This window comes from Muntiacus reevesi, chromosome 2 (assembly GCF_963930625.1).
Source record: "Muntiacus reevesi chromosome 2, mMunRee1.1, whole genome shotgun sequence".
Lineage (NCBI taxonomy): Eukaryota > Metazoa > Chordata > Mammalia > Artiodactyla > Cervidae > Muntiacus > Muntiacus reevesi.
This window is the reverse complement of record NC_089250.1, coordinates 122,522,609-122,539,159: the sequence shown is the minus strand read 5'-3', so window position 1 is coordinate 122,539,159 and position 16,551 is coordinate 122,522,609. Positions and strand designations below refer to the sequence as shown.

Genomic DNA, 16,551 nt, shown 5'->3' with positions numbered 1-16,551 from the left:
CTCTCTACCTTTTCTGGAAACATTCTTATTATTCTTTCTTTTAATTCTTATAGTCGCCTTTACTAAAGATGTATTTTTCACCACGCGTGAAGCGCTAGCCACAAGCCAGAGATCAGCAACCAGGTAAAAAAGCACTTCCGCACTCGGCTCCCAGGTAGAAAAGCACAGCTGTGTCACGAGCTCAAACCACGTGGCCTCGCCCTGGTTCAAAATAAGCCCCAAAGCCGGCGCATGCGCCCTAGGCCCCGCCCACGCGCGGCTGTCGGGTCATTGTTGGGGGCGGTGCTTACGGCGGGCAGGAGACGCAGAAGACGCACGCGCCGTGCCCGGTCCTAGTGCAAGTTCTACCGGTGCTGAGTGCGGCTGCTGCGTGTACGTTTCCGTACGGGTGGCCGCGCGGCCCTGGGGTGAGTGTTCTGGCGGCCTGGTTGAATGTCAGGCGGGAGATGTCCGGGGCCCGCTCCGACTCTCCAGGCGGCCGCAGCCCCGCCTGGACCCCTGGCAGCCGGGATGGAGCCCTATCGCGCGGGCGGCCAGGAGCGGGCCCTCGGGCTGGGCGCGCGGCTATCGCTCCAGCACACCTGAGGCCGGAAGTAACGCTAGGGAGCGCTCACCTGGGAGGACCGGAGTTGGGGTGGGGGTGGGGGGGTCCCCGCCTCTGGCTCCCCCGAAGGCAAGGAGGGCCGGCGACTAAGCATCAACTTTCCGGTTTTGTGTCCTGCCCCCGCTCCCCTCCTTAGGGTCAGCCCGGCCCTGTTTGATCTCGATTAAAACTGGAGTTGTTATTTGAACGGGACAGTCGGGGTAAAAACAAGTATGTGAAGGAGGATTGAGCAGTCCGCATATAAATGCTGTAGCATAAAGACTTCCCACGTAGCATCTTTTCTTCACTGCTGTCACCCTATTCCAAGCTCCTGTCACTTTTCACCCGTACGGGTCCCAGCATGTCCATGTTGCGCTGTTTCCTCCGATCCATTATCCATACTGTAGTCCAGCTGGTCTTTTACAGACATAAATTGGGTCACGGCATTATCATCCTGTTTGAAACTGTTAAGAGTCACTCCATTACACTTGGAGAAAAATCCAAGTTCATGTTTCCCTAGGCTCCCCGTGATCTGGTCCTTGCTTATGGCTCCATCTTCAAGTACACCCCTTCCCCTTCCCAGTTTTGCATATATACAACTAAAACTCCAAAGCAGTATCCAGCGCCTCCCACAGACCCGCAGTGCTTAAAGGAGGACAATGAAGATATTGTTTTCCCAGATGGTCAAGTCTTGCAGAGTGTTAGAAGACGTTCTGTAAATAAATGGAGTCATTATCAGCTTCTTTAACTCTGTAATTCATGTACAATAAAGACTTCTCAGAATGCTCCAGCCTTCTTCCAGTTTTTCAATAGCACCAACTCTTACCAGCCTTAGAAATCACACATGCTGTTTCTTTGCAAAATATTCACTTTTGGCCTATTAGTTCATCCTTCAGATGCTGGTTCACATATCAGTTTATCAAAGAGGTCTCCCTGACCTCACGCCTACTTCTATAATGTCAGGCTCCTCTGTTATTTTGTTATAAAGAAGTCTGTACTTTCCTGTAGCAGTTACCACAGTTACATTTGTGTGTGTGTAATTTATGTATAAATACTTATTTATGTTAGAGAAGGAAATGGCAACCTACTCCAGTATTCTTGCCTGGGACATTCAATGGACAGAGGAGGTTGGTGGGCTACAGTCCTTGGGGGAGCAAAGAGTCGGACATGACCGAACAGCTAAGCACACATATATTTATGTATGTAAATACATATATTATATATAATTCTTAAAATATGTGTCATCTGCAAGAGCTTTTGAGTTCTATGCAGACAGAAACTTGTTGACATAGTACATTGTCTGGTGTAATTGACTCAGTAGATATTTATTGAATGTCAGATGATTTATTTCACTTCTGAAATTCCACCTTCTAACCATGACTTCCTGGTTTTCATCTCTTATTCCTAGGAGACTTGCCCTTTGGTCTATTCTCCAAGTGTCTTGATTCCTTTCTTCCTTCTTTTCTTCCTTTTCCCCTGCCTTTTCCTTCCTCCCTCTTCAGTGCCTTCTGGCTTGTTTGTTTGTTTCTTTTTCCCTAATATACCCAGCTTGAACCCCCAAGGTCAGTTACTTAAAATACTCAGCATCTTTTTAAAAAAATTTATTTATTTTTAATTGGAGGATAATTGTTTTTACAGCATTGTATTGACTTCTCCCATATCTCCTCAACATCTTTACCCCCAAGCTACATCTGCCTTTCTACTCTGAAGACTCCCAACATTGGCATTTCCCCTGGGACTGCTAATTACTGAAGGAGGAAATTGGGGTTGTTGGCAATTCCTGGTTGAGGAACTAGCCTCTGGTAGGCCTTCCACACATGTCACCAGTGTTTGTTCCCCATCACCTTTTCTCTTCTACAGGTTACTTAGTTTAGATTCTTACTCTCCCCCACCTCCCATCCCAACTATGTCCCGTGACTCAGGTAATGCCCAAATTTCCTGCTTTATAGAGTATTTTCTCTGTGGTCCACCTAAGCTTCTCTACTCTGCACCTGTCCATCAGGAGTCATCCTCCTGCCAGAGTCAGAGAAAGATGTGCTATGCCCTCTTCACTTCTGAACTTGCTGCTGTCTCATATACCACTTTCTTTGCAGATTATCTCCCTAATCCCCACTAGGTATTCATCCTATAGTTTTTCTTGACCAAATTTTCCTTCCCCATCCTTTGATTACTTTTTTATTCTAGTGATCTCTCTTCAGTAGCCTATCCTTAGGCCTCTATTTCCTTATCTACTCATTTCTTATCCTACTACAATCTGATTTTTTTCCCCCTTTGCTTCACTAAGATTTCTTTTACTAAGATAACCACTGATCAACTTTCCAAATCCAGTGGAACCTTTGTAGTTTCCTTAGAACTTGCCATATTATTTTCCACATTTGACCATTCCTTCCTAACTCCTTATTAGACGTTTTCTCCAAACATCATTATTTTAACCTTGTCTTTGCACTACAGAGTTACTACTTAATATTTTGATTGATTAGTATATTTTTTAAGAACTGAAAAGGAAATCCTTGTTTACATACAAATAAGAACAATGAAAAAATTCTAGCTAGCATGAAGGCTTGGAGCCAGAATCCTGCTCTCTGTTGAAAGCAATAGAGTGCCAGTCTGATCCTTTCTCCTGGAAATAATCAGAAGGGCCCCAAATGGAGGAATTTTCTTTCTCTGATGTTGACTTTTAACCTTTTCAGACTTAGCCTCTTTCTTATCCTCTAAAAGAATCTTTGGTACCTGTTAGAGCCCTGGGATCCCTGCGGCTGTTTACTCTGCTGGTATTTCCGCATGTTGTCCAGATTTTCTCTAGAGCCCAGATTCACGTTTCTGCCTGCATTCTGGCCGGGCAGCTTTGGCTGCTTCCCATCTGCTTCCTTTCTGATTCAAATTTTCGTGACTGAATTCACCAGTGACTCACTTGTCCAGACCAGACTTGTTATTTTAGATTCCTCCCTGAGATTTCCTTTCCACATGTTTGAACACCTCATGTGTATCAGATCGTGGGTCACACGTTCAAAACTCAGTTTGTATGTGTGTTTTGAACTCCAGATCCAGTGCACTGTCCCTTCTGTGTCCACCTGGCCTCTTGTCTGTGCCTCTTTTATCCACCTGCCCCACTGGCATGCTTCTCCAGTAGAGAGTGAGCCCCTTGGGGCAGGGTGACACTGAGTTCCTGGCATCCTCGTGTCCTAGCGCTTGGCCACTGGCATCACTTTAATGAGGAATGAGTGGAGCTTGTTGGGGAACTTGTGAACATTTCATAGAAATAGTTTATTCACAGTTAAATAAAAAGATAAGCTGTCACTTAAAAAAAAATCTATTTAAAAGCATTTATTAGATGGAGTTATACCAGCAGCATAGCAAACACATTTTCATTCAAGGAGTTCCTGATAAAAAAAAAAAAGAAAAGAAAAAAAAGGAAAAAAAAAGGAGTTCCTGATTTCTTGTTGTAAAATGTGAAAGTTCCTCTTTATTCTTTCCTTTTCCTTCTGTTTCCCCTCTTCCAATGCTGCAGGTTTAGTATGGTGTCTTCAGATTATTTTGAATACATTCTGTACACACAGATGTGGGTACACATTTTTTTCCAATATAAATGCCTTCATACGACGTGGCTTTTCATTTCACTTGACTTCTATATTGTTACCGTTGAGAATACTTAATGCCGGTTGAAAACTATTAAACATGCTACAATAAATAGCCTATGTATATGTGAGTATTTCTCTGGAATAAGTGCCTAGTAATGTGCATTTTAAATCTTGGTAGATATTGCTAAACTGCCTTCCAAACGAATTTTACTAATTTATATTCCCACCAGCATTATGTGAAGGTGGCTCTTTCTTACCTATAGTGGATATTATCAGTTATCGTGTTTTTGCTAGCTTGTTGGTGAGAAATTATATCATGCATTGAAATGGAGTTATTTTTGAGACTTTTAATTAATCTAACTGAGGTTCTGATTTGAGTGGTGTTATTTATTATCTCTTTTCAGAGGTTTCTACGTATTGGAATAAATAGTCAACCTCAAAGTTTCTAGTGTTAGATTTGTAGAGAATCTCTGTACAAGTCTCTCTTCTTAAGTCACTAAATCTGTATGTTGCAGTTGATCATGCAGCTCTAATGTAGGTCATTTGTGCCATAATGCAGTGAGGAGGCTCACTTGGAAAGCAGCAGTGAAATGACTTTGCTTGATTTGGAGAAGTCTCTGTGGGCATCACTTGGGATTCTGGTTGCCAGCTTTCTCAGGTGGCTACCCCAGGGTTCTTGTTGATGATACTGCATTTCTTTTTCTGTTGTTGGGATTTTTTCTTAATTATTATCAGAACTCAAGAAGATCCATAACTTGTGTTCTTTTAAGACAAATAATACTTGGAAGCTTGAATTTATGTAATTGGAGGATTATTGCTTGGTCTTTTGAGAAATCAATCTGCTTTAGTTATAAATATTTACTAAACTTTATTAAAACAATTCCATGTAACTGATGGGCTTGCTGAAAATTTTTTTCCTTTTAGATAGTCTAAAGAGGATGCCAAATGAAAGAATCCCCGACTCAAGTCAAACTCAGGAGCAAGACTGTTCACAGAGCCAGGCTGTCAGTGTCAGTGAAGAGAGGACAATCAAGCAGGAGAAGGATGGCGACATGGACCTGGGGCAGAGCCTCCCCTCTTGTTCCTCTGTTAATGGACCCTCAACTTCCACCGAAGGGTGTCTCTTGGAACTTCCCAGGAGAGGGCCAGCCCTGCTGCACATCGACAGACATCAGATCCAGGCGGTGGAGCCCAGCGCGCAGGCCCTGGAGCTGCAGGGCTTGGGTGTAGATGTCTACGACCAGGATGTGCTGGAGCAAGGGGTGCTTCAGCAGGTGGACAGCGCCATCCATGAGGCCAACCGCGTGGCCCAGCTTGCCGAGGCAGAGAAGGAGTATCGGTCAGTCCTGGACGACCTCACGTGAGTGTGGACCACCTTCTCTCTGATTTTACTTCTGTCTGAAAAATTTAGACAATACCTGTGGTAGTCCAGAAACTGAGGGGATTTATAGAACCTTTAATCAGAAGATGGAGTCAGGAAGTCCTTGACCTGTGTTTAAACCTTAGCTCTCAGGAGCATTGTAAACAGTACTCACTCAGTTCAGTTCTTGGCAGCTGTTTACACATGACGTCCTGGAGAGAAGTGTTGTTCTGAGTGGCCCAGATCTCGCAAGCTTGTGCACAGAATGGTTCTCAGGAGAGGTGTTTCTGAAGATCTGATGTGTCCTACTCCAGATATCAGGAACATCCCCCGGCCCTCTCCCCCCATCCTGTAATTTCTTTCTAGTTTCCTGTTCGTAAACCGAGGACCAGTCTTTTGGTACCTTTTCAGATTTGCATTTCCGGAAACAGTGAGAAATACCTCCCTTCTTTTCCTTTCTTCCATTGTACTTTTGACTCTCTAAGGAAAAGTGAAGTTCCATGGAGGCTCACTTATGCTTTAGAGGAGAAACAGACCTGGGCTGTGCTGAGCAGAATGCATTGGTTGTGGAGAGGCCTGGACCTGGGTTGAAAGAGGGGGCAGAGGATTGAGGTGAGCTCACTCTCCATTGCCTCTCTGCCCTCCCATAGCCAGTGTTCTCAGCAGAGCGCGCTGCAAGCAGGAAAGAGAAGGGGAGGACCAGGTGGAGGGATGGTGCAGTGTCAGGTGGGAGCAGCTGGAGGAGGGGGAGGGAAGAATATGGAGCTGTTGGCCAGCCCGTGGAGGATGCTGTGGTACTGTTGGCACTTAAAGGGCCTGTTTTCTGCTAACAGTTTTCTGGTGTGTTCTTTGAGCCTCTTGAGCAGTAGGTGTTCTCCAATAGTTGTAGTCTGACCTTCAGGCGTGAGGACCTTGATGTCCTCACACCTTACACGTTCGACCTTGGTAATGTGTCCACTGCTTGCAGAGGTGACAGCAGGGTGCTGCAGAGTCATGAGACTGCCTAATGCTAGACAGAGGGTGACACATGGTGCCAAGACCACCAGTAAGTTGCGTTGATAACATCTTTTCTGCTGAAATCCACAGAGGATATAGACAACAAATTACACCAGTGTCAGTATTGAATTTGTCTTTTGAAAGTTGGGAGTTGCAATTCTATGTGTATTTTAGGAGCAGTCTATTATAAATTGACTTTTTCTGTTTGTACTACAAAGTGTAATAATATAGCAATAAGTCTTCTAGTCACATGAAAGAAAAATACTATCACAGATGTCTGATTTATATAAGAAAATGTTTAAATATGTTTAGTACTTTTCCAGACTTTGGGAAACTCCCATAATGGGCTTTAAAAACCCATGTTTGGGTTGCTGGTAATGGGGTAGTCTGTGCATATTTGGGGCAAGGAGTATATGGGAAATCTCTGCCTTCTTCTCAGTTTTTCTGTGTACCTAAAACTGCTCTAAAAAATTCTTTAAAAAAGTGTATGCATTTTTTCATATAAAAGGACAACATTGCCCATCATTTTTGCATAGTCTCTTGAATATATTAAATAATATAGTTTCTTCAAATGCTTATAGAATGAATGAATCAATTTGCAAATGGGAATAAGCAGATTAAAATTAGCCAGATTAAAGAAAAACATGAGGAGTCATCTTAGATTTATAACAACTCTTCAAGTTCTGTTAGTGTCCAAAAAGAATATGTTAGTCTGGTTTAGTTTCTTTTGTCTTTTAGTTGATGAGAAGTAAAAGGGACATGTTTTTAGCATTCCTCTTTTCATATTATTCTATAAAAAATGTTACCAGAGTGGAAAATAGACATTTTCTCTTACTTTTCAGGTCATGTACAACATCCCTAAGACAGATTGATAAAATTATTGAACAACTTGGCCCTCAAGCTGCCTCCAACAAAGACATCAACAGGAAACTAGATTCTGTAAAACGACAGAAGTATAACAAGGTGACTTTAGAAAACACTCAAGTCTTGCATTTTTGGGAAAAGTCATTATTTAAGCTCATGAAATATTTAGGAAATAGGTATTCTGAAAAGTATTTATAAGGTGTTAAGCAAATTTACAATAGAGAATTAAATTTTATGCATTTAGTTTTTTGGCTGTTTCCCTTTAACATCCTGTGTTTAAAGAGTGTTCCTAAAAATACATACACACATGTACAGGCACCTTCACAACTGAGAGAAAGTTCCCTTTTTTGACTTTTCGCCTCCTCACTCACGTACTCTCGTGGGCTCCCTTGCGTCGTTGCTTTCTTCCCCCAGCTGAGGTTCCTCTTTGGCCCGCCAGCCTCTCAGCTGGCTCATCTCCTGTGGACTTGCCCTCCTTTCCTGCTCCGCTCCTGCTTCTACTGACTGTCTGCTCCGTGTTTCCCGTCAGCATGGCCCTTGCCCCCCCCACACTCATGCTCACTGTCCTAAGAGGCTGGCCTTAGGGGTTCAGTTGTCACCCAGCCACACCGACTGGGCCTGCACTTAGGGTTGTTGGACTTAAGGGTAGGGAAATGTCTATTACTTTTGACTTTGTGTTTATAAAGTCTGAAACGTTTTTTAGAACTTATGTACACTCCATAACAACATATGGCAGGAGGTAGAAATGACTGGTTTTAATCATTTTATTACTGCCGTCCAAAGTGACTACCAGATAGCCTTGTGCTTGCAGTTGATTCAGGGCAGCGAGTAGGGTCCTCACGACGCCTGTTTGGGCTTTACCTTTGGGGGTCTGGGTACCCTTGACTCCTCCTTTTGCTTTCCACTCACCGGTTCATGGTCTTCACCACACTGACTCCTCACTTAACTCCATAGCAGCAGCTCACAGGTCATTGCTCACAGTGGAGTGAGGCAGCCGGGGTCTCCCCAAAGCAGACAGGGGACCATCTGGCCTCTGGGAGCGTGTGAATAGTGGGCTTCTGGTGGGTTGGGGTTTCGAAGAGCAGCGAGGACCAATACTTAGACCACGTTAGGTACTAGTCTAACTTGGTTGTCTCCTCCTCTGTCTTTCTTTAGCACCTCTCTGATGTTTAGAGAGAGACTATTCAGAGACAGGCTGTTTTAAATGAGAATTTGCTGAGAGAACACCTGCAAGATAAAACAAATTACAAGTCATTACAACATGGTGTCCATAATCAGGATGTCCCCTCTCCCCACACTCACGTCTGCTGTTTAAACATTCTTGACCTTGGAAAGAAGAGCCACCTACCACAGGCCTAGTGAACTGGGGCGTCCCTAGGAATGGCCACAGAGCTGAGTTCTGGTGATGCTGGAGGAAGACAAAACAAAGGCGGGGGGCAGGAAGGACAGAGTAAAAGGGTCTGCCAAAATAGATTTTGTTTTTAGAATGTTGTGATTGAGTAGTGTACTATAAAGGACAGTCAGAAATATGGTAGATTATCAAGGGGGCTGACTTTTTCAACTGTTTGAACATTTATGTGTTTCTTTGCCATATAGCCTGTTGACCTCATAGCCCTTTGGTGGCTAAAGTCAGAAACAAATGTTGTGATTTACCCAGTGTGTGATGGGGACAAGTAGAGCAGGGCCACCTCCCAAGTCAATGGAGGGTCAGTGCGTGTGGAGCTTAGGTGCTTAGCCAGTAGAGGACTGTGCCAACCAGTCAGGAGGGTGGTGACGGGGTGCTGCCTGGGGGAACACGCTACTTCCTGCTAGAAAAGTAGCAGTAACTCAGATAAGTTTCTCTGTAGTAATAGTAATATATGGCCATTGTGTTTTATTTTGATTTTGCCCTTGATTAAAGTGTTTAAATTTTTATGATACAGCCTTTTATATTTAATCACTTCACTGCTATTTTTTTGTACTCAACATTTACCATTTAAGGAACAACAGCTGAAGAAGATCACAGCAAAACAAAAGCGACTCCAGGCCATCCTTGGAGGAGCAGAGGTGAAAGTTGAACTAGATCATGCCAGTCTGGAGGAGGAGGTTGCAGGTGAGGATCCTGGGGATGGTGTCTCTGTTCTCGAATTGCAGCCTGATAACCTCCACTCAGTGGAGGGTGTCTCTTCAGTGCGTGCCTGGGTGTTTGGACAAATACATTTAATTGCTTAGTGTCAAAACAAACATAGGACATTTTATTCTCTACACCTATAGAACCTAGTCTAGCCCTAATCCTAACCCTAACCTTGGTCTACTAGTCTAACTTGTTTTTATTTTCCTTTATGTATCTTTCTTTAGCAGCTCTTTAATGTTTAGATTGAGACTGTTCAGAGAGAGAGAGAAACTGTGAGATGAAATGAATTAGCAAGTCTTTTGGGGCTTCAGAGAATGAAAGTAAATTTTTAACTCACCCTAATAGAGGCTCCTGGTGCCCATTTAGTATTACATTTAATAAATTAGAAATCTTAACATTTTGTATAATTAATTTCATAAAGGCACCCAACATCTTGATTGAATTATATTTTGTTGACCCAGTATCATCAGTCAGCATTCATAGAATTGCTTTTCAAATCTTTTTGAGACCTATTTAAGAGGCTTTCTAACCATCATTTCTGTTGTTAAGGCATCTTAATTCAGGTTATTTAATCCATGGCCATATTGCTTATATCACTGCCCTGGATGGGTGTCTTTTGGAAAACCTTTTGGGAAGATGCATAAGCTCTGAAACAAAATGTCTTGAGTGTCAGTGTGTGTATGTGTGTTTAGAAATTGTTGGTAGCTGTTCAGGTATTTACTAGTTGAAATATAGATTTAAGCCCTTCAAGCAAATATTTTGTGCTGATTCCATTGAGTAAGACAAGAGAATTGTGAAGACTTAGTTGAAGTGATGGAAAAAAATAGTAGCTGTGCTATCAGAGTTGTCTTACGGAATCCACTGGGCCTGTGACCAGTGCTTCCTGCTGCTGAAATGCTGTATTTCTCATTGGTAAAACACTTTTTCTTGATCTGGCTGCCTAGAACTTGCTGTTATCTTTTGCTTCCTATTATTTGTTTGGTAAAAGTCCACCCAGGGGTAGTTGTTGCTTCCCCCAATCCAAAAGCTCCACTTGGCCTGTCTGTAGCAGCTGCTACTTCCCTGCCTCTCAGGAGCCATGTCTGTCTCCTGATTTTCCTTTCAGCCTTCTGACCATTTCTATTGAGTTGTTTTCGACCAGATTTTCTAGGCTTATTTTAAATAATAATTACTCTTAGAATTTCTTGCTGAGCCCTCTTTTTATAATACTACGTCTCTCCAAATAATCTTACCCCTTCCCTATGGCTTCTCTGGCCACCTAGGTTCTAGTATCTTAAAATCTGTACACTTATGGCCTTGCCCTTTTTCTGAACGCCTGTTTCCTGTTATCTCTTTCCACTGGGGCTCTAGCCAACACTTAAGACTCCTGGGCTCTCTTATCACCCTTCCTCTTCCATACTTTCTGGGGTCCCTTCCTTCTCCCTGTTGCTCTGTGCCCTGTCTGGGGAGGCAGAAGAGCAGTGTCTAGGCTTTATGCACCCCAGCTCTTTATTTCCCAGGTATAGACCTTGGATACATTCTTCAACCTTCCAAGCCTGTCTTGAGATGGACATAAGCACAGTAGACCTTCATTTCTTTGCTCCCATGCTTTCCTGAGATTTCCTTTCCCCTGCTCTCCACATAATGATCCATTTCTTAATCATTGTGAGGATTATCTGATTAAGAAATCCTTTCCTGGAATTTGGTGGGATAAACTTTGCAGCAGTTGGCTTTGCTCCTCTGATCCATGATGATATGAGGTGCTTGCTATCACCTTTCCTGTTACATTCTACTGGGTAGTGTAGTAATGTAAGAAAAGAAATAAAACCATCACTATTTACGGAATGTGTGATTGGTCATATTGAAAGCCTGAAAGAATCAGTGGGTGTTCTACTGGAATTACTATGTGAATTTAGCAGTGTCATTGAACACAAGGTTCATATAGAAAAATCAGTCATATTTCTACATATGAGCAAAAGTAAAAAATAAAAATTTAGTAAAGATGGCAATTACAATCAAAATCAAAATACCTGGAAATAACTCTTAGTTTAAAAAAGTAGTTTTCTTTGGTGCTCTCTACATTAAAAACAGCAAAATGGCATTGAAAAATTAAGAGAAGATGAATGAGGGAGATACACCATAGTTATAGATAGGAAGATACAATATTGTAATGATGTCAGTTCTATCCTTCTCTAGTTTCAATTCAACCCCAGTATAAACTTCAGGGAGTTTTCTGAGGGAGAGGGTGTAGGGTAGGAAGAGTAGGCTGAGGTGAGTGACACTAGTAAAGTGATTCTAAAATTTATATAAAAATACATCAGGTCAAGAATAGCCACAGCAATCTTGAAGAAGAATGAAATATCCAGACCTGTTATTAAGCTATAGTAATTAAGACAGTAGTGCAGTAGTGCCATAAGGGTAGACCAGTACACCAAGAGGACAGAATAGAGGGTCCAGCAAACAGACCCACCCGTATGTGGTCACTTGAATGTATGATATATGTCGCAGTACAGTGCTGTGGAGAAGAATCATCTTTTCATTAACTGTGCTGGGTTAATTCACATGAAGATAAAGTGAAGATTGGCCTATTATATAGCGTACTAAAGTAAATTCCAGATGGATTGCAGATCTCCCAGTATGAAGGGTAAAAAAAACTTATAACATAGTAAACATTTTCATGATCTTGGGGCAAAGATTTAACAAGACACAAATATGCTCACTGTAAAGGAAAAGATTTGATAAATGAACTATGTTACAACTAAGGTCTTGTGTTTGCTGAAAGATAGCATTTAAGAGAATGGGAAAAAATGTTTGCAATATCTGTGTTAATGCAGGGACTTGAGTCTAGAATGTATGAAGAATTCCTAGAAATCTTTTTTTTTTCTTTTAAAGACCACCTGTGAGAAAAACTGGCAAAAAAAAAAAAGAAAAGAAAAATTGGCGAAAGATTTGGACATTTTCCTTACAAGAGGCTACCCAAAAGATCAGCAAATCTGTGTAGACGTTCCCTAGTTCATTAGTCACTTGCTGCTGCTAAGTCACTTCAGTCGTGTCCGACTCAGTGTGACCCCATAGACAGCAGCCCACCAGGCTCCCCCGGCCCTGGGATTCCCCAGGCAAGAACACTGGAGTGGGTTGCCAGTTCCTTCTCCAATGTGTGAAAGTGAAAAGTGAAAGTGAAGTCACTCAGTTGTGTCCGACTCTTTGTGACCCCATGGACTGCAGCCTACCAGGCTCCTTCGTCCTTGGGATTTTCCAGGCAAGAGTACTGGAGTGGGGTGCCATTGCCTTTTCCACATTAGTCACTTAGGGAAATATAAATTACAGCCCCTGAGTGGTACTACTGCACACCTACCAGAATAGCTAAAATGGAAGGGCAAGAATATGGATCAGTTGAAACTCTGAAACACTGTTGATAAAACTTAAAATTGACAGAACCACTTTGGAAATGTTCAGTGTTGTCTACCAGAGCTTAATATACCCAAAGAATCATATACATAGCGTTACCAAAGGATATGTACTGAAATACTCATAGCAACATTACTCTCAGTAGTCCAAACCTGGAAACTACCCAAACGTCCATTAGCAGTAGGATGGAAACGTTGTAATAGAGTTGTATAATAGAATACTGTACTAACAGCAGCAATGATAATCAACAGGCTGCAACCAAATTCAACAGCAAGTATGACTCACAGGCATAATTGTGAACAAAAGAAGACAGACACAAGCACAAACATTTCCAAGTTCAATGCCAGGTCCAGCTTATCTTCAGCGTTAACAGGTCAGTCAGTATCTTGTGGGCTAGAAGCTGGGGGACACCCAGAAAGGCGGATCTGGGGATCCTAGTAATTTATGCTTCCTGATCTGTGTGCTGGTGTGTGGTATGTGGTGGTTTAGTCGCTCAGTCGTGTCCTACTCTCGCAACCCCGTAGACTGTAACCCACGAGGCTCTTCTGTTCATGGGATTCTCCAGGCAAGAATACTGGAGTGGTTTGCTGTTTCCTTCTTCAGGTGTGTGTGGGTATATTTTTCTGAAAATTCACTGAGCTGTACACTGAGGATTTGTGCACTTTCTAATGTATGTTTTTCTTTAGTGAACATTTAATGAAAAACTGCGCTGGTGTTATTGGCCTGCAAGAGATCATAGATTTTAGAATATGGTTTCCTTCCTCTTAAGCCTTACTTCCTTTGATATTTTGGCTATGGATAAAGTAATTTTGCTAAAGATTTCAGCTGATGAAAGAGGAATGATTTCTGGGTGGCTTTCTATTAGTATAGCATAACTTCCAGTTTTAGTTCATCCCTTTAGTCAGTTTACATATCTGACATGGTGCCGTCCAGTAGACATAGTTGCAATAATGGAAATGCTGTCCGTGGTGTTCATCATGGTAGCCTTTAGCCACGTGTGGCTTTTGAGCTCTTGAAATGTGGCAGGTACAACTGAAAAAATGAATTCTCAGTGTAAATTTAAATGGCCACGTGGTGACTATCCTGTTGAACGGAGCAGAGCCACCATTTATGTCTAACCTATTTAGGTGCATGCTGATTCTTTAGATTTCTGTTTCCAGTTCTGCTGTCTCTTGAATTTAAGTCCCTCTCAGTGCTGGTGTTAGCAGTGATGTGCAAACTTGGGAGATTGCTTCTTCAAGGACTACTTTTTACTTGATAAGGAAACATGGCAAAATTTCTCTGTCTGTATGTTACATATGACTGGGTCTGTCTTTGGATGCACAGAAAGCATATTTATAATGCAGTATTTTGGGAAAAGTTACTGAGAAGTGACCTTTTTGAATAGGAGTATAGTAAATTTCACTGTTCTTTATATATAGTAGAGTACATCAGTGATTTTTTTTTTTTTGTATCTATGTGTTGAGTAGCACACATGTCTGTTGTTCTCCTGGAAAGTTTTATGTTAGTACCCAATGCATTGTCATCCCTTTTTCAGAAGCAGAGCCCTCCTGCCTTGGCAGCATGCTCATGCCCGCTCAGGAGACCGCTTGGGAAGAGCTCATCCGCACTGGTCAGATGACACCTTTTGGTACCAAGATCGCTCAGAACCAGGAGAAAAAACCCAGAAAACTAATGCTCAATGAAGCGTCAGGCTTTGAAAAGTATTTGGCAGATCAAGCGAAACTGTCCTTTGAAAGAAAGAAGCAAGCTTGTAATAAAAGAGCAGCTAAAAAAGCTGCGGCCTCGGCCACTCCTGAGCTGAGCTCAACACTCCGTGAAAACAAACCAGACGAGAGAGGCAAAGTTCTATCGAAAACAGATAAACGCCTGAAAAAAAAAATCAAGAAACTCCAGAAGAGGGCTCTTCAGCTCCAGGGGCAGGTGGGATCGCTAAAGGGAAAGAAACCCTGGGATTGTGATGTGAGACCAAAGGCAGAGGGGGACTCTGAGGGTGAAGACTCTGAGTACTTGCCTACGGAGGAGGAGCTGGAGGAGGCGGTGGATGCCGACCTGCCCGGGGAAGGGACTGGCCGGGAGCAGAGGCTGGTGCTCAGTCGCCAGAAACGGCAGAAGAAAGTCACTGTGCAGGAGATCGATGATGACTTTTTTCCAAGTTCTGGGGAAGAGGCTGAAACCACGGGAGGAGGTCGGAAGGTAGTGAGATGCCGAGACGATGGAGATGAAGATTATTATAAGCAACGATTAAGGTCAGTCCACAGGGGCCGTGTTTTATTGTAGGTGGCAGGTTTATTAATAAGAGTTCTGGTCTAGCTTAGTGTGTTAGACCCCTATTCATCCAAAGATTGGACTTCCTGCAGCCTTAGCCCAGTAGAACCATCAGTTCAGTTCAGTCACTTAGTCGTGTCTGACTGTTTGCAACCCCATGGACCACAGCACGCCAGGCTTCTCTGTCCATCACCATTTCCCAGAGTTTACCTAAACTCATGTCCATTGATTCAGTGATAGAATCATCAGAGCCCCTGAATCCTCAGTGGAGCTGACCCAAGATGCTTCTACTTCTGGGTCATCATTCAGATTTGGGGGCAAGTCTAAGAAGAAAAGCTTAAGGGGAAGGCTGGGTCAAGAGGCATGCAAAGGAATAAAGCAGGAGCTGTGTGCCTTCCTTTGGAGAGTGGGTGCCTTGCCACAGGGCTGGGGAGGAGGAGGAGGTCGGCTTGTGTGGTGTATGCTGGGTGGAGGTAATTTCAGGAGTACGTGTGTGCATGCTAAGTCGCTTCAGTCATGTCCAACTCTGTGCAACCCTGTGGACTGTAGCCCACAAGGCTCCTCTGTGCATGGGATTCTCCAGGCAAGAATAGTGGAGTGGGTTGCCATGCCCTCCTCCAGGGGATCTTCCCAACCCAGGGATCAAATCTGTGTCTCTTATGTCTCCTGCACTGGCAGGTGGGTTCTTTATCACTAGCGCCCCCAGGAAGCCCAGAGAGCTGAAGTTTAAGTTTTAGTGTATGAAAGAATAAGATTGCTTTCCTAAATGCCTCCTTCCTTGTCTTAAAAAAGTAGTGTTTAAAGAATTTAAACCTTCCAGTGCCAGAAATGGGCTTCGAATGTCCAGGATACCCTTCCCACTGTCTTTTCTTTGTGTTTGCTAGAGACTAACTTTGGCTTCTTATTTCCATGATTTTGTCAGTATCTGGTGTAGGTAAGATAAAAGGAAGGTGAACACATTCGTTTGTGGAGTCAGCGTTGCCTGACACACATTTTCTGTGAACCGGGAAAACCCGTGTGTCCACTGCAGTGTCCACTGAGTCTCACGGAACAGTATGCTGCGTGACTCAAGCCTCAGCCTTTAGCTTGCTGAGAGCACTGAGAAACCTAAGGGGATGTGAGAATCTGCTTCACAGATTACTTTTTTGGTTTTTTTTTTTTTTTTTCAGGTTACTTTTAAAATATTTGCTCCCAGGATATTTTTTTCCCAATCCTCAACAGTTTTTTCTTTTTTTCTCAGTGTAGGGAGACCTAGTTTATTGTAATTTTGTAGCTTCCCACTAACCTTCGAGAATGAAGATTGACCTGATACTCTTTTCTTCTTGTTTAGAACTGCTGACGTTCTCCATCCACATTGCCACATATGTTCCCTATCTAACCTTTTAGAAGTAGATGGAGCATA

At 42.9% G+C, this 16,551-nt stretch overlaps 1 protein-coding gene across 1 annotated transcript in view; it reads left to right on the top strand.

The window, feature by feature from the left end:
* The first annotated feature begins 288 nt into the window (after positions 1–288).
* ERCC6 (ERCC excision repair 6, chromatin remodeling factor) overlaps positions 289–16,551 on the top strand; it is a 69,615-nt gene continuing 53,352 nt past the window's right edge. The window contains 5 exon segments of the mRNA XM_065922770.1: positions 289–407; positions 5,086–5,521; positions 7,360–7,480; positions 9,362–9,473; positions 14,419–15,130. Coding sequence (XP_065778842.1) covers positions 5,100–5,521; positions 7,360–7,480; positions 9,362–9,473; positions 14,419–15,130 — 1,367 coding nt within the window. The 5' untranslated portion in view covers positions 289–407; positions 5,086–5,099.